Source organism: Metopolophium dirhodum, chromosome 1 (genome assembly GCF_019925205.1).
Source record: "Metopolophium dirhodum isolate CAU chromosome 1, ASM1992520v1, whole genome shotgun sequence".
NCBI lineage: Eukaryota > Metazoa > Arthropoda > Insecta > Hemiptera > Aphididae > Metopolophium > Metopolophium dirhodum.
The window spans coordinates 61,486,830-61,513,618 of NC_083560.1; the positions used below are offsets into that span (position 1 = coordinate 61,486,830).

At 28.8% G+C, this 26,789-nt stretch overlaps 1 protein-coding gene across 5 annotated transcripts in view; it reads left to right on the plus strand.

Annotated features, from left to right (window-relative positions):
• The first annotated feature begins 8,269 nt into the window (after nt 1–8,269).
• Nucleotides 8,270–26,789, plus strand: part of LOC132935916 (protein suppressor 2 of zeste) — a 52,134-nt gene continuing 33,614 nt past the window's right edge. The window contains exons 1-4 of one of the 5 annotated variants that reach the window (XM_061002557.1): nt 8,270–8,889; nt 12,747–12,769; nt 15,245–15,363; nt 15,603–15,707. In XM_061002557.1, coding sequence (XP_060858540.1) covers nt 15,332–15,363; nt 15,603–15,707 — 137 coding nt within the window. In that variant the 5' untranslated portion in view covers nt 8,270–8,889; nt 12,747–12,769; nt 15,245–15,331. The remainder of the gene's footprint in view (nt 8,890–12,746; nt 12,770–15,244; nt 15,364–15,602; nt 15,708–26,789) is intronic. The other 4 variants (XM_061002556.1, XM_061002560.1, XM_061002558.1 and 1 more) reach the window with 4 other exon arrangements.

Genomic DNA, 26,789 nt, shown 5'->3' on the forward strand with positions numbered 1-26,789 from the left:
ATCACGTATAAGGCGCACTCTATACCATGTGTATAATCAATTGAATCGGCGGAGCGTAAAAACCTGTCCTGAATCTTTGACATATAAAATGCCTACTATAATTATTTATTTATAAATACTGCCTATTGGTATAACAGTAAAATAAACTTTATTCATTTCTTAGGAAGACTTCACACCAGCATGCGTGTTGTCTCCGTCTAGCAAATACGGATAGCAACGAATTTTACGTTCGGAATAATCCATTTAACTCTGCTATTTTGAATATTGGAATGAATTTATAATTTCATCTACTATGATCATATTTAAAGGTTTTAACTAGGTATATGACTAAATCTATAGTGCACCACTTATGGTTTTTTAAATTTTTACGCAAGGTATGACGAGCATTTTAAAATTATAATTTTTTTGTAAATTTTCAATTGGAGCCCTAAAACATAACTACCAAAATTTGATTACAGATCAATTTCTTTTAACATTAAAAATAAAAAAGTTAAATGGATTATTCTGAACGTAAAATTGGCCATGTTATACGGGTATGCTGTGCTCTTAATTTGCTGGTACCGGGAGATATAATCATCATCTTATCCACTTGTCCTTCATTAAAGCACGGTTGAAAACTAAGGGCATTAAATTAATTAAATGTGTGCTGCATTTGTAATGTATTATATTATTAATCAGACAATGGAATTTTCTCTAAAATGGAACAATTTATTTACTAGAACTGCACTAGGCACATATTATATTATATTATACGATGTTTATTTATATAGGTACCTATTATAACCTATTACCTAATATTATAATGTTTTATTAATTGTGTTTGAATTACTAAGGTATTTACACGGAATATTATAATTTTGAGGTTAATTGCGTAACTACATATTAGGTGGAACAGCGCAAGGTGTACTAGATGTAAATCATAATCCCTTGAAAATTTAACTTTTAAATTTAAATTCATTTAGTTAAGTGCTGACTATTTATATTTTACTTAATATATTAATTACGTTTTACGCATTTTAGTATCCATTACATATACGTTTATAATATTATCTAGGTAAATATTATATAATAATTTATTATTCGTTTATTTTATTCCGTATTCAAACACCCACAGGGAAAATATTACATAATGTATAATACACAATTAATAGTAATTTAGATCAACACGTTTTGACTTATTTTTACAGAAGAATAAATCAAACTCATATTTAAAAATACATTTAGTGCAATAATTCGTTACACGATTAATTGGATATTGGGAAAGAAATGTCTAGTCTAAGGCGTAACATAAAATCAAAACCTACGATTAAATCAAGTATTTTTGTATTGGTAGTACATTTAAACCGATTCGTACGAGTAATAATTGAGAGCAATCAATATACTTCCATTTAAAATTGCTTACAAAAAATATACATCAATTTAAATCTTTTTTATATGTCAATGTGGAATGCAACACTGACATCAGTAAGTGGCCTGTCAACCATGTTAAATATTTAACAGTATAATCAGTCGGAATCGCAACTATATTTATTACTCGGTTTGATTTTTATTAGCTCATACCAATTCTACCATACGATCTTTATATACTGCAACCACAAGTAGGTACCTACGTTATTAGCTCATACCCACTCATTTATAAATATTAAAACAATTTCTGAACTAAAATGTAAAATTTAAGTAATTACCAATTTATACTTCTAACTTATAAGTAATACTTAACATATTTTTATGATTGGAATGGGTATCGTTATTTATTCGATATCACCAACATATACCGTGGGTGCAGCACCATGCCGCCGTGGATCTGTCATCTGTATATATTGAGTAGGTATAGTTATCTATATGGCTATATGATGTAGATGCATTTACCCATTGGCCATTGGTCATTGGTAAAACTTTTTAATTTATTAAGTTATTTGTACCTACTAATTTAAATTGCTATTTCAAAATGTATGTGAAGTTCATTTGCTGTTGAACAAAAAAATGAAATTTGTAATTTAAAGCCAAACCCTATAGCTCGATATTTTAATTTTTTCAATTTATAAAAAGTGTTATTGGATTTTGGTTTGTATTTTTTTTTTCGATATGAAGAATTACTGACTTCTAGTTGTATAATGAATACATTGTTGTTATAATGATTACATTTAGAATTGGCATTTAGGGAACCGATGTGATGCGGTATTCATGTAGTTGACGGCTGTCAATCAATATAATAGACGAAATTTCCGGAAAATATCACAACTTTAAATATTTCATTCGTTCTTATATTTTAAATTCATGTGTTGATATTACAATGATATATTATGTCAGTCATCAGATTTTTGATCAATAAAAGTGCTTTGATTTTCAACTTAGAATGTGGTTTCTGCATGGTAACAAATTGGATCTAGTTGGTAGGTACACCGAAGTGTCAAAACTACTCAGAAGTGAAAAATTCTCACCATATTTAAAAATAATCAGGAAAAACAAAACAATAAAAATGATGAAAAATGACAATTTTTACGAAAACCCAGTTATCAACAAAATCTATTTAGTTTGTTTTGGTTCAATACAAAATTGAATATCTGTAGAAACTTGATATTTTCATCAAATGTTTATATCATTATTTCAGTACCTATATTTATTAAATATTTTGGGTCTTTTTGTGCTATTTCTAAAGCATTTAAAACTTTCAGTTTTAATAGGTTTTCTTCTGTGAATGTCGATAAGAATTCTTTTGCTCAGTCAAAAACCTTGAAAATTTAAGAAGCGCTTCATATAAGTTGTTATTAAAGCAATTCAAAATATTAAAGATAAAAAGGCAAAGTTTTTTTGCAAAGTATTTGAAATTAAAATGTTGACTACCTAAATACGTTAAAATCAATACAATTATTATATAGTTAGAAGTTTATAAAATGTTAAATTTTTATAGCTTAAGTTAGACAATTTAACACAAGTTTTATCATAACTCATTTATGAGTTATAAGCTTTTCATACACTGAAATAAAAAATATATAAGCTTTTAAAGTTCAAATTTGAATCAAATTATATATTTAAACGAAGAATATTTCGATTTTAGTTATTTTGTTGTAATTATCAGGTTCTAACAATCTAACGTGTATTATTATATTTATAACTATACACACAATTCAATGTAGTCGTCAAAAATTAATTCAACCTACTGTATTACTAATAGTTGAATAGATTACTACGATATTAATATAATTTTCAATAAAGTAATAATAATTAGTAGGGTTCGAGACTGTTCTTGCATTTGAATTTTTTTTCGTTGATTACTTTAGTTAAGATTTGTTTTATCAAATGGCAAAATTGAATAAGTACAACAATTTTAATTTTAATATTTTTGTATATTTCGCATTTTTTTTATTGGGTTTGGATTGGAAATAAATTAAGTACGCTAGCGTTGTATAAACAAATTAACTTTTTTTTAACTTAATAAAAAGTTAACAAAAAGTGTGTAGGTATTAACTTTTAACTTAACTGAGTTAACTTGTAGTTAAATTAACTTTTAACTTTTAACTTTTTGTTAATAACTTAACTTTACTGAGTTGAAACAAATTATTAACTTGCCCAGCCTTGATAACATGCATCATGTATTCAGACACACAAGCCCACAAAGGTATTCTAGTAAAATCAATACATTTATCGCTCCGTTCTGAATCTAAAAAAGAGGCTTCCTTTAATATGTCCTTTAAAAATATCACTTAGCCGTATCCCTAATTGGTGTCGACTGTGTAGGTAACTGAAGTGGACATGCTAAATTTGAATACGAAAAACAATTCTGAGTGGAGACAGTGTGTCAGCCATAGTTGAAAAATATTTTATCGTACATTTATAGGTAATTAGTAATATAATGATAAAATATAATATTATATTATATAATATAATAATAAATACATTTTTTTATATATATAACGTAAGTACAATATAATACATTAGTTACCTACAGTAATATTATTGCATATATAATATAGTAAAAATATCCGTTATTAACATATAGCTGTACAATCAATAATAGAGTTATACCATAGAACGAAATGAATAGTTTCATCGTATAAATAGTTTAAAACCAAACCAAACTTTTTGAAAATGTCATTGTGTAAACTGTAAAGTAAATAACAAAATACATAGTGGTGAATAGTTTCATGTCTCTACGACTTTATTCATTTAAATTTTTAGGGAAAAAAATGTATGAGGAATCTGGTATTTATTAAATATTAAGGCCTTGGGTCTTCCAATAAATTACGAGTTTTATGAATATTAAATAACAAAATAATTTGCAAATCGTCGTAATTTTAACGAGTTTTTTCAAAACTGTACAATTTGTAGTACCTACCTAAATTATGTTTATAAAATTTGGTGGAACATCAAAAAGAACAAATCAATTTTGACCCCCTTAAAAAAATATATTAACTATATAAAATTGACTACCATAAACCATCTCCAAGGTTAATGATTACAGTATATTTCTGCTCCAGAGTATGATGGCTAAAAAAATAATAATATAAAAACACACATGATAAAACAAATACGTACCTAAGTAATAAATCATGGCCATACTCAGAATATAAAATACAAAGATACCAAAAAAAAATATTACTAAATGAAATAGAGTGTCAAGAAAAGTAAGAGAGGGGAGGTTTCAAAATATGTTTTACCTCAGTGGAAATAGTAAATGTAGCACTGCTGGAAGGCAATTTGAAGTGAGATGGTAATTACAAACAGAAGCACGATCTCTGGATTTCTATGTAATTCAATTTCCACAGTTTTTTGAAGACATCTGTATTTAATGAGAGTCGCTTAAAATGTTTATAAACCGGTATGGTGATAATAGCAGTATAGAAAGGATTAAAAACATGCACTCAAATACACAGTTGATAGTACCCGATACCACGAATGGTTATAACTTATAGCTGGACTGTATCACAGAAAAATAAATTACTAAAATATTATATAGTTCAATAAAATATAGTAAGAATAACTACTATAGGCACTTCAGTAGTACTATTATACGTAGGTTTAATGATTAAAATAATTGAGTTGTTTTGATTACGTACATGCATGTATTTGCTATTTGTATATCATAATATAGGCAATAGGCATATCGATAAGTTTTTAGTATAATGTATTAATGTATATGTTATATTTATTATGTTAATACGTGGTTGAATTATATTCTAAATACGATAGTTGAATATTAGTTGGGGCGTAACCGTTTTCCGCAAAAATGACCCTCACCCGTTATCACCATGACCGTTTTCTGCCTAAAAAGTAATTTTAGTTTCTATAATTAAATTTATTAACTGGACGAGAAACTTGTGATGTTTCTAATTATTAATATTTTACATTTATACTGTTTATACCCACTACTTGTTTAATTTTATATGCATTTAATATTTTAATATGACCAATATCTGTCGCATAACCTGAGATAGAAGGTGAGGCGCGTACATCGTAATAATTACTATTTGAGGGATTTATCCTCATGGGTTCTAAAAAAAATATCTCAAATAATTTACATAACCTTTGGCAGAAAAAGGTCATAGTGATAACTAGGGCTTGAAATTCATAACCTAAAAATCTATAAAAAAATTTTACACAAAAAAATTTTAAAAATGACTTATAAACATAAAAAAATGACTTAAGAAATGACGACAAAAATACTAAAAATAACTTTATAATGACTTAACATTTTTAAAAATTTACGTTTTACAAAATTTACGTTATAATTAACTCTGTAAAAATGTTTAGTCTCGAAGGAGCCTTCAAAAAAAAGTTTTTACAGTTTTAAATAAGTTGATAGACTTTTGGCAATTTTGTTCTGATTAACTGTAGGCAGATTGCGACAACAAACGATAAAGAAAATGAACGTCGATAATCGACAAGCTATACAATAGAAACTGAATGTGTTACAATAAACTATAAAGTTTATATTTCAACAAGAAAAATGCAAATAATATATGTACAAAAAAAGTACAAAAATGAATAAAATGCACCAAGCGTATTAAAAGTTACCGTAAAGCAATAAACCCAAATGGAAATTCAGGTTTTGGGTTATTTCGGGTGTTTTTTTGGGTATTATTTTTTTTAATCGGTTTTGTATATACGGGTTTTGGGTTATACTATTTATTTGGTTGCATCCTAAAACCGCACACTTTTGATTTTAGCCCTAAAAAGGTCGATAGTCAATAACCGCACAGCTTATCGGTCATTGTATAATAAATTACCGTACATTTATAGTGGGTTAAAACCACACACTATTTTTAGTGAAAATAGTGAAAAGATAAGATTATATGATATGTACTATATGTACTATTGTTTCAATTTTGGGAAGAATTTTTACGTGACGGACATCGTATAAAGTTTTTAAAAAACGTCGGCAGTCGGTTTCAGCCAATCAAACTTTGAAAGTTTTAATTATTTTTTAAATTAATATTTAAAATTTTTGAATATACCTATATACATTTTTCGTTTTACATTTTTTTTAAATTGTTTAATTTAAAATTATTGAATATATACATTTTTAAGTTGACATTTTTTTAAAATTGATATTTAAAATGTTTAAATGTATACATTTTTTTTGATGAACTGTGAGAATAATGAGAACAAATAATTAATTATACATATACATATGCGTTTTTTGTTTATCGACCTTTTTGGGGTCAAAATCATAACTGTGCGGTTTTTGGTTACGACAATTTTTTAAAATTGTGCGGTTTTAACTTATTAAATGTGTGCGGTTTCAACCTACCAAAAGTGTGCGGTTCTATCCTGTATTTTATTAAAAGTGTGCGGTTTTTGGAGTCAACGATTTATCTGGGGTTTCGGGTTTCTGGTTGCGTTCGGGTGCAAAGCCCTGAATTATTATAATATTTAGTATACAGTCGGCAGATTTATCCTTGAAAGTCTGCAATATTCACTCTAAACCCCTCTAAAAATAAACTCTAGGATAGGCCCTGAGTACCTACCATTTATATTTGGTAAAACATTTAAAATAGTTATATTTAGTTATAGTTATTATTATATAATTAGTTATGAGAATTAGTATATTATAATATATTAATATGTATGATGTATCAGAAAAAAAAACAACTTAACATGTATACAAAAATATGCGTTTTATAATTTCCCCCCCCCCCAAAAAAAAAAAAAAATCATCATAGGTTAGTGAGTCTGAACTCTTCAGCCCCTAAATTCTAAATCCTTGTTAGTTCTTGTTAGCTTTGTTTATGCTGGTATAATAAACAATCATAATATAGTATGATACCAATTAAAGTTGTCACAACGACTTACGCGGTTTACTATGTGGACTATCTACAAGCCAACAAACAACGATTAGAGGTAGGTATAGTGTTCTCATTCGTCATTCCTTTAAACCAAAACGAACGAAATTGTAAGTAAAATAAAATCTTACGATGAAATCACATTTTCCGTAAGTACATCATAAGTCCTAATACGGGTTGATTATTAACTCGTAACTCAATGTTGATTGTTGGTGAATAAAAAAAGCTTTTAGATTTAAAAAAAAAATATGTAGGTAATAAAAATTGAAATGAAAGAAACAATATAGATGTATAGTTATTAACTCAGTTTTTTAAATTATAAGTATAACAAAATTCTAGCATAGATATGCAAAACATATAATATAGATACCTTGTTGATAAAAATGAATTATGTATTTACAGGCGCATTATAATTGTATAAACTCTTAATAATAATATATTAAAGAAAATCCAAATTTCTATCTAAGCTTAAACATTCATTTTGCTTTTGTTTCCAGATAGTATACCTATACCTATACTACCTATATATTATAATATACTATATCCTAATATCTCCTTCCTATCAAAAATTCTGAAAGGCACAACAGAAACGTTCAATATTATACCTACCGATAATGTTAATTTTTGACGTCGGAACAACGGGCGAAGAGGATACAAAAAAAATTTAAAAACAAAATTCGTGCAAAAATATGGTTGTGCGACAGCTGCGCGGGGAGCAACGTCCCGCGGCGCACGCACGCGCACAGCTGGTGACTTTTCTCGGGCCTAATTAATTATTATAGACAATAATAATAACAACAATAATAAGTAATAACGTACGTGTGTTTACAATAATACAAAATAATAAGTGTTGTACGTGTTCATAATGTACGCCACTCGTCCGTACCAACGCGCAGCACGTCGGCGGTGAGAAGAAGGGCTTCGGCGGACTTTTTATTTTGTTTCATTATTATTATTATTATTTTCGTCGGCGGCGCGTCGCGTGCAGCTGCTGCAGTAGTCCACAGGTACGCAACGCGTTCGGGCGACTGGCTGTCTGTGCATGTGCGCGCGCGCGATAGTGAGTGTACCTATATAATATATATAATATTATTATTACTATTATTATTAGAATTATTATTGTTGTTATAATATTATAATTACACGAGATCGTCTGTAATAGCGTCGTATTCGATTGTCGTCGACGATATCAAAGTCACGCGCACTCATATAAGGTGATTTGAGCAGGTAACTGTTTTTCCCCCGTATAGTAGTGGAAAAACGCAGTTATCTTTATATTATCAATATCATAATAATATTATTATCATCACACCGCGATCACCGGCAGACGTCATCGTCACCCGCGGTTTTGAAGCATAAATCTTCGGCGCCGGTCGGCATATACCGCGGTTCAGAGCGAGCAAACCGCCTACCTAGCAACGATATCTAAACACTAATACTTCGGAAATCGACAGCCGCGACCAACGTGGGGACGATCGCTTAGTATAAAACTATACCTATCGGAAAAATCGGACGAGTCGCAGCGGAATAGACTGAACAGGAGAACATTCGGCACCGAACCGGCGACTAACGTTGTCAATAGGCATCCCCCGTCACGTCATATATGGTAAGCACTAAGCCAAAAAGTAAAAAAATACAAAAAATGATTGACGTAAACGTGGTCGTAAACAATAGGTAGGTCCTGTGCATGCTTTACCTCTATACGAAAGCCCGAAATTGATTACGACGACGGGTGGCAGGAGACGACGGTCGCGGCTCGTGCGATGGTATGTCGGAAAACGAGTTTTTGCGTTTTTTTGTTTTAATTTTTCCATGCCCGATTAAATTTTACGACGTTTGCCCGACTTAATAGGTAGATGGGTACTATAAAATATATATTATATACACCTATAATATCCACTGTTAACAGCAAATTTATGATTGTTTTTATTTTTCAAACCGGTAGGAAATCAAAGCGGAGCCCCGGTCGTACACTCGTACGATCTTGAACTTACATAATATTATGTTATGACGTTGTAATCGTTTGCGATCAGTATTTATTCAGTCCACGAGTAGTGTAATATATAACTTTTAAATGTACCTACAATGAATGTATAATATTATTATATAGGTTTACTCTGGTTTAGTCTGATTCGCAGTTAGTAGCTTTTCGCGGAAAAAAAATTCACGGCGAGTGCACTTGGGCGTATTTATTATATTATTTGCTGAATTATGTGGTTATAAATCGTGTCGCTCGGGGTGAATACATTTATGCAAAACGTGTATATACATGCGTGGACAAATGTCGTAGTTATCAAAGTTAACGATTTATTTGATATTATGGCCGTAGGTATGTAACTTTTTATTTCCGGTCGTATTCCTATTGTAGCCTTGTAAGTACTTAGGTACCTACCTCTTTACGCGGAAAATACATGCATTGTCGTAACTAATGTATATCCGTTATACAATAAGGATTTTATCGAAAAACTCGTCTTGTAAAAAAACCATAGAATTTAATCACGATGATATTATTATACGAATAATCGTGAAAATATTGTAAATCATCAAACAAAGTGGTGTTTACTTTTCTTAAAACCACCACAGAGTTATTTAATGAAAATATAATGTTCAAATTTACCATAATTGTGTAGTTGTGTCTTGTGTGGATATGCCGGATTGTACTTGTGCATAGTCTATTCAAATTAATAGAATGAGAAAATGTTTACGATCAATACGTATCGCATTACTTAAGCGTCTGTAATTTGTAACCGTCTCTATTGTTATAAACTAGTAACAAATCAATTTAACTTAATTTCGCAACAAAAATATTTGCTCCAATACCTTTTATTAAAAACTAACGTTATCTAAAAAAGAAAAAAGGAACTATAATCACGTTCTCCACTTAAATAATACAATGAAATAAAAAGTATACACAATATTTTCGATAATATAATATGTAGGTAATAACTAATATTAAACCATTATTACTAAAAAAAAACGTACATTAGATTATTTTAAAATAATACAATTTCGGTTAAACAGTAATTTTTTTATTGTGATTCATATATTACCATATTATATTTATATTATATAGGTTGCAATAGATCATTTTGTAACAATTTTGTTATTGATAGATACGTTTCATGTAAACAAAATAAAACTGATCATTTATTACGTGTCTTACTACTTATTTATAGTAGGTACTCGCCCAATACTTTACACCATGTTGTCAGGTATTAATGGTTGCAACTTACTATTCTATTCATTTTATTATTAATTAGAATATTATCATGTAAAAATGATTATAAATTAAATAACCATGAGTCAATTAAGACTATGTATTTTGATCAATGACTGTATTATATATCTTATCAGATCGTGTACCGGATCAATAAATAATAATATCCCAAGAATACCTGTAGGAAATTTATTATTTGTTAAGATCTTATATTATGTATTTTCTCCATAGTTATTAGGTAGGTACAACAAATTGTTGTTAATCTAAATGTAAACACCGACTTTAAATAATAAATAGGTACAGTAAGTTGTATAGTATCCTTATAATAAAGGATTCGATATAGAATACTGAATAGCTCTCTGCTATCTACTATAGTTGGTAAATATGTATCCTTGGCTATAATATTTTTATGAACTCACGAATATACTATATTACTATGAGTAGTAGATAAAAATTTAGTAAGTTCAGAGTGTAAATGGGATCAATAGGTTAGGTCATTCGACTTCAATCGAGAATTAATGATGAAATCTCCTACCCGAGTGTACCTTTATATTTACGCATGTTTTCGTTCGGCGATTAATGAATTTTTTGTCAGTAACCAACCCAACACGCACACGACGAACACCACTTGTTTATACATAGAAAATATGCAATAAAAAACGTATACCTTTATAGGTACCTATTACATATTATAGTGATTCCGTTTGATAACGGACTTGTTACACCTATTACATTCTAGCTAGATTAATTATTATACTTTTCAATACATTTTTGATTAATACACGTTTTTTAGGTTTTATCCTAAGTAATGCAAAGTATAGTTCAGTAGGTACAAAATATTTATTTTTACATGGTTTTTCTGCATTTTAACTCTTTATAATATGGTATTATACTATTATGTGTATTATTAGTTGTACAAAACAATTTTTATAACTTTTTGTTGTATCCAGACCAGTATCCGCAAACTATATATATATAGGTAAAATAATTTAATTATTTTATATTTTGATGATGGAAGTAAATAATAATGACGATGTCATTTTTGAAATACTTTAGCCTTGTCATACCTTAAATATAGCATTAGGCACCTGGAATACTAATTTAACGTACACCATATCGATTGTTGTCATAGTCTTCCGGATTATAAATAGTTGATTATTTTTATGATTAATATTTCACTCACAATCATAAAATGTTATTGTGGCAAACTTATCGTATAATGTGCAAATATATCACGACAAAATTAATGAAATGACAACACTCATAGATTTTAAATGAGCTATAATTTAATTTTACATATTTTTTATTATCCTTCGAAAAATTTCGCTTCTAAACCGTTTTATAATTTCATTAAATGTACAAACATATTTGAATAATAGACGAATCGTTTTTTTTCGAAAGTCTATAAGTAAAACCGTATTATATTTAATTATTAATTACATTAGATTTCGTTTGTCTTTTTTGCACCTCTGCTTCAATTGTTATTCATTTAGGATATGGTTCATTTGTCAAAGTAACCACATGATATTTCATAGATATAATCTGAACATTCTTAACTGTCAAATGGTAAGACTTATATATATTTAAAGTTTAAAATTTAAATAGTACCTTCTCAATTTTTTCTGTCGCTATACCTTTATGCGTGTTGTTATATACATACTTATTATAATTATTAATAATATGTTGTACCCCATAACCCGTATCATGATATAAAGTTAAATAGATATTTCCTCTGAAGATGTATTTGACCATAACTTGGTTTCACTTTGTACAGCATAAATACATGTATGAGAGCATAAATAATTGAGCTATAAAGTTATTATTTCGAAATTAATTTAGAATTATTAATAGTTTTCATTTGAAATATGATTAATTTAAATCATCTTACGAACTACCTGAAAACATATTAATCAATTTTAATTACAAAATTGCATAAAATCATTTAATAGTATATTCATTATGATTTACTATTTAAAATACCATATTATTTAAACCAACTATATGACAGTTAAAAAATAATTTTGCTTTTTTCATATATATAATGAAGAAATGCATATAATGTATAATATGTTATTTACTTAATAGAGTATAACCATCTAGTATCTAGATTAGTTACAATTAAAATTAAAATATTTCATTTAATTAGGTAGGTAGGTAATACTTAAATGCAAAATGTATAAACCTTATGAATATTTTTGTTTTTATGATAAATTTAATACATTCGTAATATTTTTTTTTTAAAATAGACGCAAGGAAGTGTATTATATTGGTATGTATTCAAACTCTTAAAAATTGCATTTATTTTATTTAGTTTATTTTATTAGTACAATGTGTAGTTAATATGTATAATACACATATTTAATTCTAGCTAGATTTTCTTGCAATTTGTATTACATGATGCGCTAACTTGGTTATCGTGGTTAGATTATATTATAAAATATTAAATAAAATCTCCAAGGTTCAAGATCACCACACGTTTAATTTATTTATTATAGTTTTGTACATTGTTACGTAGGTATATTATGTTTTGTATGATAAAAACTTTTGGTACAGCATAATGAATTGTACCTACTGTAATTGAAATAGTTTGATTAACATATTTTGCTTAATAATGTATTGTTCTGTAGACGATAGGTACCATGGAATTGTATAACAAACATCGTAAAATAATACTACGTACTTATAGGTATGTAATGTGTAAAAACTTTTCACAGATTTATTTTTAATCGCACATGTTTATCATGGGGGCTTATAGGACTTATGTTCTCGGTAACTCATAATATTTATGGATGTTTACATTATAAGCATGTTTAGGAATCATAAAATTGGATTTTTATAGTAAATCTATCTACATAAAATATAATTGGTAATTTAAATTATGGTTTTATTTTACTAGTTCAACCTTAAGATTTTTACGATTTGACTTATTTTATGAATTCCAATAGTCTCTACCGAGTAATTATTGAAGTTCCCGATCTTCTTCACTTACTTTATAGTTCGGATTGAAATATTTGTTAAGATTATTATAGTTGCAAGGTGAAATGAAACAAAAATGTATGGATTAATAGTAATTGTGATTAAATATAAATTTTTCTTTTTATTTACAACTAAAACTAATGCATCGGTATGATACATCACCTATGATCAGGTGTCTGCTATCCTTCACGCTTTGTTGATTTTGGAAAAAGATAGCAGAGCGTATAGTTTTGTTGATTCCAAACCAATGAAAAACCATCACATTTTAAACAACTCTGAGCTTTGTTGAACTATGTTTATTTCTAAGATTTCTTAAAAACTGTTCTACAGATAGTTGTTGGTAATTTCCAGGTACTCTTATAGAATGCTATACCACTACTTCGTTGGTGTAGTATGCTACCACCAAAAAACTTAATGGGTGTTTACCGTATTTTACCTACTGATTATTGATTAATAACAATTTATTACACTAAAATTCACTTAATATATTGCTGACGATCATGAAGTATTTTAATACGTTATATATTGTGATGTTTTTTTTTTACGTCATCTTAAAAAACTTTAAATTAATTGTCGTGTTGTGTATTAATGAGCCGCCATCACTCCTATTTTAGTTGGCGGTTTAACAAATCGGTTACTTAACACAGCGAGGTGGAAGTACTCAACACAGACTAACATAATATAATATATAAAAGCAAGTTATTGTGGGTCTTGGTGGATATTTACCAGCTATCACGATGGCTATTATCGTGATAATACTATAATACTATAATAGCTAAATAGCCTATTTAGCTATTATAGTATTGTATCACTGTTATAATATGTTGTTTATCTTAAGAACTCAAGTCACAGGTAGGTACTTTCCCCTAATAATATGAAACAAAAATATAACATTTATAAGAGTACGTATGACAGGTTACTTGTATAACATTATACGTGCATTCAGTTTTTTAGTAGGTAGCATACTATTACATGAATACCAATTTTTAATCGGCATATTGGAAATTAACACTTTAAAATACCAGATAATTTATTTCCAGTTAATAACTTTTATAATTAATTGAAACGTTTTTTTTTTCAAACTTTGAGAATAATTAATAACAAGTATGAGTTTTAGACACTTACTATAATACACAATTATAGTTATAATAGACTGTAGTTATTATGGGTTAATAAAATTGGCTTATTGTTTAATTGAATATCGAAATATTAAAAAAAAAATGTTTATCAAATTATTCTTAGGTTAGGTATACCTATATAGATGAACTGTTTCATCATTAATGAAGTTACTGTTAACCTGACCATTTTTAATTTGATTTCTTACAATAGTTAATATTTAAAATAAATATGTTTATCAATGTAACAGTTCAAAAATATTTATCTTTGAAACATTTATTTATGTACAGTTGATAAATCAATTGCCAATTGATGTTGTACCGCTACAGCAGACAACCGCAGTATTGTTATACCTAACTTATAACTTATAACATTTCAATTATAACTTATATAAGAGTTGAAAAATGTATTATAAAATTCATTAAAATACGTACTGATGATCACACAAGAATAATTTCTTGACGATAACGAGTAATTTGAACTTGTATGTGAGACCTTGAATTGGCATATTATATTACTACTCAATCATGAACATGAATGACTCTAGAGCTGACCCAAGACATTAGTAATAATTTAAAAACAATAATGTTTCCATTAAATTGAGTCAAAATAAATTAATTTACTAACTCAATTTTTTTTTTATTCAATATAGGTATACGTTTGGAATGAGTTACTAATTTGGGAAATGCAAAAAATGTATAAATATTCGTTATAAAAAATATCAAATACAAACCAAACCATGGTCAAACAGTGTTTGAAAAAAATTTTGAAGTAGGCATACCTAAACTTATAAGTATTTTGTTTTTAAATATGTCCAGTTCTTATATCGAAACTACATTATGTTTTCATAATTTCTGAGTTGTAGTGAGAACTGTTTAACGTGTCCAATCTATCTTATAATAAATTCTATTTTCGTGATTCATATTCTAAAATCTCAACATTTTGAAAACACAATTGAATAGGTAGATACCACTTAACTTTTTCAAACTAATTCTTTATTTTATGTGTAGAAAATTTAATATGCCCGGACAACTCTCTGTGTGGCCCGTATGCCTTTTCAGTGTCAATAAACCAGAAATTGGACGCATCAAGAATTCTCATACTTCCTCAAAAAGGTATTTTTTTTTCAATTTTTGTCTACACTTCATTGTTTTTGGAATGTAATATTTCTCTGTTCAGATAATAATTATTCTTGTTAATGCTTGAAATCAAACACAAAGTTAAATTTTTCGGATTTATATTTTAAATAGCCGAAAAGTAAATTTAAATAATGCTTTTTAACACAGCGTGCATGGTATTTAAATTGATCAAAATACTAAATTAAAACAATGCAGTGATTAAGATATTTGTTTTTAACCGCTTAATAAAAAAAAAAAAACATGCCAACAAAATCATACAGTTGTTGCATATAATTAAATAATACTAATTCTTTACTTTTAAACATATAAAAACATTCTAGTTTTGGGACGTGTTTTTGGTTTGAAGTTTAGTAATTTTTTAATGTTTAGGTACCTTGTCAGTTTTAACTTATTATAACAGTTTATTACATATTTTTACGTTATAAAATAAAAATTTAAAAATGTATATCATGTATGGGCTCATGGTTTTGTGTATAGGTACTTGGATCAATTATTAACTTAATTTTGAGTAGGTCCCTGGTTGCCGATTATTTAATATTCATCGTATTTAGCATTATTTTATTTATTTTTTCATTAGATTTTCACTGATGCAATCAGATATGTACATTATTCAGCGGGTTATATTAATATATTCAAGAAACACGTGAATTAAATGTGATACGAACATTCATTTATGTATATTTATGTTAAGGTTTGTATGTAGGTACATGCGTATAATATAATATATACACACTATCTAATTTATGAATATAGATATTATATTGATGTCAGATATGTATACTATTACTCCCTTACCGAGCCACAACTCACGTCTACTACATTCTAATCATTGCTTTGTGATATTTTTTCTTAATGTTTTTTTATTTTTATATTTTATAAGCTTCCTGCTTGAAGCAAAACACGATTTCTGTGTAAAATAGTGAATATATTTAAAGCTTTTAACATCAGTAAATGTGTATAATGTGTATAAAATACTTATAAATATGTAATAGATATTTTGACTCTCGTCTCTTGAGTATAAATTGTCTTAAATTTGGTAACAGGTAGCCTATAGAGTATATACTATATTATATTATATTATATAACGTTACTATGGTCTCGTGAGTCGTGTATGGACTACAGTTAACTCAAAAAACATTGCAAAACTGGCATAATCATACGACAGCTTGCTACTAAGTAAACCAAATTTAATGTATAGTAATTAATATAATATAGGTACCCACAAGTTATTGTTTCAGTTAGGTAATCAGTAATCGCATACATTCACAAAATTTAATATTAATTGTTTATTATAGGTATTATGTACCGAAAAAATATTTCACAATATTTGACTGGGGTTGAGCTGTTATTTTTCATGTTACAGTTAAAATTATTATTTATTCTGTTGATAATTTGTTCTATTTATTAAATACTGATTTATAGTAGGTAGGTAGTATTATTAAAATTAACAACCGTTAAAATATGATGACTTTTAAGTTATAACTTATATAGTTATACCTATGCAACGCAACAAAATTAATATTTTATTTACAATCAGATTGTCTCGATCTAGATAAAAACTGAAATAAACATTAGTTTGCATTTTTAATAATATATAGTTTTATCTGTACATTTGATCTAGTAGGTACCTACAGTAAAAGTACTTAATATCCCAAATAAAATAAATAATAGTGACTTTGGTCCATTGACCATTTTAAAAATTGTTTTACTACCTAGGTATAAGTATTGTTAATGATATTTGTAAAAATTATTGATGATTATCTTTACTGCCGTTCGTGGTTTTAAAATTAGATTATACATTTATTCCACAACGATTTTTCTTAAAGTATTATCTCCATTGTTGTTCTCCTATTATCGATAAACCGGTGCTATGAAAAAACTGCTATGAACAATGCAAGTTGGTAATAATATATTACACTGTGTAGGCTGAACGAGTGTAAATTGATATTAAATGCCAACAAATCAACTAGGTACTTTATTAATAGTTTACGATAAAAAATGCTTTATGGGAACACATCCGGAGGACATGTTGTTTGAACATTTGTTGTACCTAAATAATTGTTTTTCTCTATAATATATATATATTTTTTATTTTATCGTCAAAATATAGTTTCTACTTTTGCCATTATTTTGCGAGTTTAACAGCACTATTATTTTTACTGTGACATGAAACTAGCCTAGAAATTTACATATAGAAGTTATAATATATACCTAACCTTACGTAATACTACGTTTACCTATTACTTAAATTAGACATTGATATGTTTATCGGGCTCCATGCATATTAACTGGATCTATTATGTGCATAATTTATATGCACATAGTCATACAACAATAATATATTATAGTTTGAAAAATGTTTACGTAGCAAATCTTCCATCTTGCAGCACGGTTATAACTAAGGAATGTAAACAAATATTAGTTACACAGCCAGCAAATTTAGTTTAAAAGTTTATTCATTTCTTTATTGAATTACTTTATTACTAATTAGTATACAATATAAATATAATTTAAAAACTAAATGCCCATTCCTCACAAATTCATAAAAATAACTTACTCACACAAGCTATAATATCTATGCATTTATTGGCTGCCAAACAATAAGTGCAAGAGTATTGTTGTTTTGTATGAATTTTCTGTTGAAATGTTTAATATATTTTACTATGCATAACTAAAAGATGAATGAGAAAATTATTTTCAAATTTTAACGAAATTTTGTTTAGTAGAGTATTAGAAAATTGGTACACGATTCCGCATGATTTTCATTGCAACGTTGACACAACATTCATTGGCTCTCGTTATTATAAAATATAAATTGTAATAATAATAATATGCATACACGTCAGAGCTAATTAATTTTAGGCAGGGCTTGCGAACGTTATAAAAAGTTATATTTAACAAAAAAAAAGATTGAAATTTGTAAACGTAATTATAGCGGAAAGCGATAATCAAAAACAATTAAAAACTGCTAAACAAAACATAACGATTAACAAAATATATTATATATCATTAAACAAAACATAACGCGAAACGAAAAATAACGCCAAAACGAAATTATTTAAAATCCATTTATTTAAAAGTTATATTGGTTTCGTAGAAATAATTATTTCATGCACACGGACATTAGAAATAATTATATTATATTCCGTATCTGGGCCATTACCTACCCGCATTAGTTATTATTAATACATTTAATAGGCATTAACACTATTGTAAATAACAATAAACGCAAAACTTGTATAACGTTTTAATTCTAAATAACGATAAACGTAAAACTTGTATAACGTTTTAATTCTGAATAACGATAAACGAAAAATTGTGTAACGTTTTAATTGTAAATAACATAAAACGGAATTTTTTTTCAAATGTAAGACCTGATTTTAGGTATACATGAATAGATCATTTTTTAATATTCTCACACTCTATACGGCCATACGGGTCACGGATAAACTATATCCCTATACGTACATCTTATTTTTATGTAAGTATTTATTTGTCACGGGCAAAGTTGAAGCCAAAGTAATACTTTAATCTGCCTACATTATGGCATTATGTTCGTACGACAAACACAATTGTTGCAATAATTTGTCGTTTCTCGTAATTAAAACCATGATTTCCGCGTTTGTTAAACACAACCGGACGTGTCTAGATATGCCTGGTCACGTGCCGAAATAATAGGTTTTGGCATTTCGCCTACATGAATATTGGTCACTTGGCGATTAGTCCAGACACACATTGCAAGAAACGTCCGTATCGACTTGCTATTCGTGAGCCATATTCATGAGATAATTTGAAAATTAGTCCGAAATATTTAATTTGTATATTCGTATAATATGGCTCTATATACCTAAATTAAGTTTGACACATAAATATTGAGTAATTTATGGACATGTAGTCCTTAAATATATTTTATTATTTTATAAATTAAATAGTTAGGTACACTTCGTACAACTGTAAATAGTAATAACTAATTAATAGGTAGCTGTTAGCTGTATATATTATTATATTTAGGGTATATATAGCTACATTTTACAATATACTATATAATAATATCATGTGAAAACTCATCATGATTATTTAAGCTATCTTAATTGTACATTTTTATGGAAAAAAAAATTCTTTTTTAGTTTTAAATAAATCTCGTACTGTATACTTATTAGTTATTATGAATATAGGCACTTGTAAAAGGTATACAATATACATTATTGGTACCTACATTTGTTCATAATATGTGTCATACAAATCTAAGATATATTAATTATTAATCAAAGCCAACCTATACAGGATGATTCACCAAGCACCCCTTTAATAATGCATTTATTCAAAATCGAATTTTTTGTACCTAGACTTAAAGACCATATTTTTAACCAGTTATATTTATGTATATAATTTATGGAGTATTATGTTTATGTGGCGATGCAAACTTCTATTTTTCAAAAATTACTTTTACCACAGTCTGCAAGTTGTTGATTAGATTGTTTTGAAAACGTCTACGCATTTAAATCGACATTCGTATTACGAGTAGTTTTTGAGTTATTAAACTTTACGTACTAGGGATAATTTGAGTATACAATATAATATACCTACCCAATAATTATATACCCAGAGCTTAGTCTATAGCTCTAGTAGTACCTTACTTGAAATATTTTATAAATTACTGTAGCCCCCGTATCTTCTAAAGTCGAATGCATTTTTATCCTTAGTACGCAAAAGTTAGATATCTCAGAAGTCAGGAAGTAGTGGGTACTCGTTTGAATTTTGATTTATAGGTACATCGACATTTTCAAAAAAATCATCTTCTTAACAATTTTTGAGAAAACAAAAAAAGATGGTTTAAATTATAAAAAAAAGAAATTTGTATTTGATTATGATTATAATCCTTAATCTTTCGATAAGCTTGAGAATTTAAAAATCAGAATTTGAATAAATCAATAGTATTAAAAGAAAATGGGGGTGATCAATGAGCATGCTTGGTGAATCATTAACTGTATTGTGGAAATATAATCAATCCGTCTGTGAATTGTGCTTTAACAGAAGTCTTATTTTATTCATTTAAATAATAAAGTATAGTAACATAATCATGATAAAATAGAACCGGGGCTTTAGCCCCTCCAAATAAAATATGTATCACCTTCCGCTGCAATTATACATAGGTACCTAAATATTATACTCGTGTTGCAGTAGTAGATACGCATAATGGTAAACTCGATGTTTTGTCTCTTAAGAGTAATATCCGCAAAAACGGAGATAATATTTTAATATTATGTAAAATTACGTATATGTACACACTGCAGACGAGCGACGGCACCACCATGACGTCCATGACCGCAGGACGTTTATAATATGTATATCATTATTATTGCGGGTCAGCGGCGGCGGCGGCGGCGGTCGTATATTATACGCGAGTCTTCCGTACTACGTAAGTCCGTCGGCCCTCCCTGGCACTCCGCCGTCATAAACCACCACCCACCCCCTCACCACACCTCAACCCTAACCCGACCGCGTATATTATGCAGACAACTATACAGATAGGTACACGAAAACGCGGTATACGGAACGTTATTACGACGAAAAAACACTGCGGGCTTGCACAACCGCGAGTTATTGCACATTATTTATGCCGGTGCTAAATAATAATATATTGTACGTAATATACCTCTACATACACGGCTACATATAAATAAATAAATAAATATGTATATATATACATGCAATATTGGTATTATTAGGCACATTATAGGTACCTACCACAGTCTGTTATAATAATATTATATACACTGTACAGTAATATAATTATTGTTAGACTGTTCGGGTTATACGCGTATAATAATATTATGATGGCGTACAGGGTGAAGCACCGAGAATGCTCACCCCAATCTCACTCTCTCTCTCTCTGTCTCTGAATATTTATTCAAACTCCGATTGTTATAATTTGTATTTAAATATTTATAAAGACCATATTTTAAATTGTATAGATATTTTGTTTATACCATTTAGTGTCCGGTGGTGATTTCAAATGAGAACCAACCTCTTTTAATGTAAATGATAGAGCAGATGATTTTCTTGAAAATATTTATGTATCCAAATTCTAAATCATGAAAATTTAAACTAGTAGTTTCTGAATTATTAAAATGTATATACTAAGGATAATACCTAGGTACTCCTTAAAAAACTGCTTTTAAAATATAAAAATAAATATTATATTAGATTTAGTATTCACCTACTATTGTCGGGAAAATGTTTAGAAAATGTAAAATGTTGATAGATTATAATAATAATAAATATACGATTTTAAAATCATCATAGCCCTCACTCCTCATCGGCCATGGCCCGTTATATCTTCCAAAACCATTATCAGTTATCCCGGTCATATTATCCTTAGTATACAAAATTAAAGAACTCAAAAAGTGACAAAAACTACCTACTCAAACGAATTTTTATTTAGATACATCAACATTTTCGAAAAAATAATATGATTACGACCAATTTATTGGAAAAAAGAGTGGGTCTAATTTGAAAAATGAAGTTCGTATCGCTAAAGAACTACACGTACACTCCTTAAATAGTATAAAAAATGTATGTATTTGAAAATATGATCCATAAGTATACTTAAGAGTTCCAAAAATCCTAGTTTGAATAAATTTATTATCTAGGGAATTAATGGGGGGGATGAGTATGCTTGATGAATCACTCTGTTCATTATAATATAAAATATTTAACCGTATATAATAAACCAACGTATATTATATAGGAACTTAAAATCATGATAATTTTTTCGATCGTAAAATTGACGAAGTTTTATTGGTTTTTTCCTTCGGTGCAGCCGTCGTTGAACCCGAACCGCCTCGCGGAAATAAACGCGTAACGCGTACTACACCTGTAATAATATGTATGATTATTTATTATTATGATAAATCACATGTATTATTAATTCGTCTCGCAATTCGTAGTTCGTAACAATAATACAATATAATATTGTATAGTAACGTAACAACTGAAATTTTATGACGCACAAAGGTCAGACGAAATGTTAACAATAATTTGTTGTCTGTTGATGTATTATAATATAGTATAAGGCATAATATACTTATGCATCATATTATTATTAATTTGCCATCGAGGCCTGCAGCTCACACATCGCAGCTAGTAATAATAATAATAATAATAATAATAATAATACCTATAACATACCTAGACGATCTCTCGGAACCGAAGCGCCGCGTAAATCTCATCATATCCGTAAACGAAAAACTACCGGCCGGGTATTGGTATATCGCCGTAGAGAATATTAATATTATTATAATATACAGTATAGGTATACGAAACCGGTTGCGCCCGCCCCGGTAGTCGTTAGTATATTATATATTTTCGTTATTAGCGGTGAAGACGAAGACGGTGTAACTACATCATACAAGGTGATTCATTTGAGTGTCTAAGAGTAGGTAATTAGCTATAAACTTATAACTTCAAACTCGTGGTGAGTCTTTTAAGTTTTGACGAGTGAAATAATGGACCAACATTTCGGATACCCCCATGCCACCTACTCTGCTCTCCTAAACTTTAATCCTCAACAATTATATAACTAATACCCGTTCAAAATACGTTTTTTATACAAAAACACTCCAAAAAATATTCAGCTTTGGAATATGAAATTAAACATGTAATTATATTGTAGTTCAGATATATAAGAATACTTGAAAAATGTTAACGATAAAAATGTGGTTTCTCAATGACATAAAATTGAGTAGGAAAAAATATATTTTCAAAAAAGTAAAAATTTAAAATTGTGTGTGGACACCTATAAATGGATCACCTTGTATGGGTGTAGGTAACTGTGTATATATATACCTAATACCGTTCAACGCAAACACACACGCACGTGAAATCTATACCACAAAACCATAAAACGAAAATGCATAAAATAATAAATAATAATAATAATATTATTTTAGGTACCTATGGAGGTGGGTACCCATGCATTATAATAATATATGTTATTTAACGCGCGTCGCGCAGGTAATAATTATAACAACGTGAACACACGTACGAGTGCTCTACATAATATTTTTATCAATATTATTACTCGTTTGACTATATATTATTATTAATGTGTGTGTGTGTTAGTATAAGTTATAATCAAACTTAACACTCACACACGCGCGCGCACACACAGTCCGCCGGCGGCGCCGCGTTCCTTCCGTTAATTAAAAGTCCGCCGCCGCGGCCAATAGCCAATCAATTCGCATCAATTAATTTATCATTGTTTAATCATCGTAGTCGCCGTGTCCGCCGTGTCCGTCGCCGGCTGTTGCTCTCTGCGCAAATTGATATTAAAACGTTATTATAATGTACATACGCGCGTATACACATTGTATAATATTATATATTAATTTAATCTGTTGTAATAATAATAATAATAATAATAATAATGTGGATCGTGCTAGGGCCGGACGAGCGCGCGCGCCGAATTAACATGCATACGCGAGCGCGGCCGTCTTTGCTATTATTATATTTTTAATGTTACACTTATTGCCGCGTTATTATTGGAGCAATTTCATATGCGGCTATAGAATTTTTTATGAAATGTGCATCGTTCGATTCGTTGAAATGGGTACGCAGGGCAATAAGAAAAGTGGGTTGTTGATAATAATAACTTATCGTAACTCGTCGGCATTTGAACATAAACGATGATGGATTATAGGTATAATAATATTTTAATCGCTTATGAGTTATGATTCGGTTAATTAATTTTAGTCAGGTATTTAATTTGTCGCAGTTTCGTATATATAGATAGATAAGGAAAAAATACTGGACCGCATATTATTATTTATATTGTTATTATTTTTTAACTATATTCCCGTTATGCGTTTACCTATATATACTATACCTATTATATACTGTAGATACTACCCATCATAATTCGTCCGCGAGCATAACAAAAAATACGCGATCAAACACACGGTTTCTGACGAATAGAAAACGTTAAGAACATGTACACTTTTTTTCTGCGGGATAGCCATCGAAACACGCAAAATCATATTCGCGGAACGAATTCGTTTATCTGTCGGTAGTCCGCGAATCGTTTGAAAAATAATATTTCCGATTGCGATTTATTGTACCTATCGCAATAATATATTATAGGTACCACCTACGCACGGTATTTTTCTAGTAACACTTGCGGCACTCATCGTCGCGTCTATATTATGACTGACCATTATCAACCAGACAAACTGTGGTAAGCCGAAAGCATCTAACCGGTAGGTATGCGTAGTTCAGCACCCGCCGTGGTGTTCAGTTACATAAATTAAATATTCGTACATGTATAAATTTATTAAAATAAATAATATGTATACACTGTTATAATGTCGTGTATTCTATATGCAATATTACGCCGCAACTACACCGGTTGCACCCAAGTATCTATCTGTAAACTGGTATTCTTGATTTATTTTGAACATATTATATACAAGCTCTTCGTACTTGTAGTTATTCATTGCCAATTGTCGCGTACTAAAATTGTCTATTTGTCAAATCCCAGTTGTCCATTTTCCGAAATTTAAAATGATTTTTTTAACATACTATCCATCAAACAAATTGTAATTCGTTCAATGTCATGAAGAAAGCTGAACGTGTGTTTTTGTTTTACACATAGCATATCGACGAATACAAATCGTAAAAAAATGACACGATTTGATGTCAATTTAATGATTTTGTACTCGTATTTCATGAAATGCAATGAAAAAATGGTGTCCATTTCATAATGGGAAAAAAACGATTTCACTAAGTAGCCGCGGTAGGTGTATGACAGGTAGATATGAATATTATATTGTAACTTGTAATACAATAATTATTGTATGTGACGATACGATCAATGGTAGTGCTAAATGGCGATCATCGTAATATTATTTCGTAAAAGATTTATCGGCGAAGGTGTGGCGGTGTATCTCCTATCGGCATTCGGTGCTGCAGCAACATCAAACGCAGATTTCTCCTACAACGAAATCAGGTTGACGTCAATGCGTTCTGTTGGACATCCAACATTATCATATTATTGCAGTTAGATAAAATTAATATAAACTTACCAACAGCTTTCTTCGTGCAGATCGTATCGACCATATTATTATATATCGTTATTCATTCCGATCGAATGTTACGGAATAGGTATACAATATTTTTATTGTTATTATACTTGCCTAGGTATATACCGTATACCACTAAAACAACATCTGATAGTGGAACGTAAGAAAACAAAAATATTCGTAGGTATATGATCAATTTTCTCACAATATAATTCATGAGGCAATTCAAGGAACATTTTGCGTATCATGTGCTGACATTTTGTAAACAAATTCTTGAAAAAATTCACTTGACAGTAATAACACTATGTTCATATTGTAAGTAGGTACCTTTAAACAATTTTTTTTAATATCGGGTTACCTATGTTTTTTGTTAGTTTTAAGAGTTAATGAATAACAAGCTGCATTAGCTTCATCCATATTATATCAACGTATTATTCCTGTTTTCATTTGATTGTATTCTTTGTGGAAATAAACTTTCACAACTATATATTATGTTGCAAATATTGAGTGTATTTGGACTTCGCAACTTTTTTCAAAGTATAAAATATTATGTCTGGAAACGAGTTTCAAAATTTCAAAATTTTATTATGTTGAATTGTATTATTAAGAAATAATAGAGAACATTTTTCACTATCTTTTTCGTTTCATTAAATGCAATAATACGAAAATAAAAATACTTAAAGTAGGTCCCTGGTTATTTGTTAAAATTTGTACAACGTGCATCTTTTAGCACGCATGCCATAGGTTTGTAACCTCATGCTATATATAGGTGTAAAGTACCTATACATGGGAAAACATATATAACAACAACTGCATGATGCTGCAACGTGCAGGAAGTATCTTATACCTTTTGATCTTTGTTAATTGTACCTAGTATCCAGATAATTGTTTCCATATTATAGCTGATGGACGGAATCATAAAATTAAAATCGTAAAAAAAGTTTGAAAATCTCTGCAATAGTATCTGTACTAATTCATA